This window comes from Branchiostoma floridae, unplaced genomic scaffold (genome assembly GCF_000003815.2).
Source record: "Branchiostoma floridae strain S238N-H82 unplaced genomic scaffold, Bfl_VNyyK Sc7u5tJ_465, whole genome shotgun sequence".
In the NCBI taxonomy this organism is placed as follows: Eukaryota; Metazoa; Chordata; class Leptocardii; order Amphioxiformes; family Branchiostomatidae; genus Branchiostoma; species Branchiostoma floridae.
In genome coordinates this window covers 21,799-22,729 of record NW_023365870.1, presented here as the reverse complement: position 1 = coordinate 22,729, position 931 = coordinate 21,799, and the positions used below count along the sequence as shown (strand labels likewise).

Sequence of the window (931 nt, the reverse complement as noted above, 5' to 3'; positions counted from 1 at the left end):
CCACAGTCGTCTCTGCGGCTAAAGGTTTAGCATGCGTTACTTAGTGAACTGTTAGTTTTAGCCACTATTTCACTATGGTATTATGGTATAAACTAAATAGTATGATAAAGGAAATAAAGTTACAAATTCTAAATGCCATAGTTTTAAAACTAATATAATTTTTTATTAAATTGGTTATTAAATATTAAACTATGTTATTTGCATTCCCCTCATCAGCTTGGTAAGTGCCGGAGTGTTCAAGAGTTTGAGAAACTCAACAGACTCGGCGAGGGCACCTATGGCATAGTTTGTAAGTATGATACATCTTTGCTAGGTTATTTGTGTTTCTTTCCCTTTGAATGTCTAGATTGTATCAAAGATATCATCTGAAATGTTGGTCTACAGTCGCATGTTTTTTTTTTCAAATATACATTTACGATACATTAGATTGATTAAAGAGTAACATTAATCTTCCAATGTTCCAGATCGAGCCAGAGACACACGGTCCGGAGAGATTGTTGCACTCAAGAAGATGAGGATGGATCGGGAGAAGGATGGTAACTTACTAACATTGATTATTATGCAGCTGCTAGTAATCTAATGCATTGTAGGCTAAACAGTAATTAAGATGATGAGATGGACCAGAGACTATACAGGCTTTTCATTGACGTTGTACTAATCATAATTTGAATCCTGTGACGACCATGTTGGCGGGTAATTGAATTAAGCATTAGCATCTTTGTATGGTTTACAAAGGAATGCTGACCAACATGGCGCAGATGACGTCAAATGAAGGAGGTTTGGACCTCCTTGGTCAAATGAAAAGCCTGTATATATGCATATTCTGTACTTTCCACTATCAAATGCAATGTATCGTTTACATCTGCCCCTTCCCCCAGGACTGCCATCAGTGGGCTACGTGAGATCACACTGCTGCTGAATGTGACCCACA

The 931-nt window shown here is 37.6% G+C and overlaps 1 protein-coding gene across 1 annotated transcript in view; it reads left to right on the top strand.

Annotated features, from left to right (window-relative positions):
* Nucleotides 1-216: 216 nt before the first annotated feature.
* Nucleotides 217-931, top strand: part of LOC118408861 (cyclin-dependent kinase 10-like) — a gene marked incomplete at its 5' end in the record, with an annotated part of 4,967 nt that continues 4,252 nt past the window's right edge. The window contains 3 exons of the mRNA XM_035809721.1: nt 217-289; nt 465-536; nt 879-898. Coding sequence (XP_035665614.1) covers nt 217-289; nt 465-536; nt 879-898 — 165 coding nt within the window. The remainder of the gene's footprint in view (nt 290-464; nt 537-878; nt 899-931) is intronic.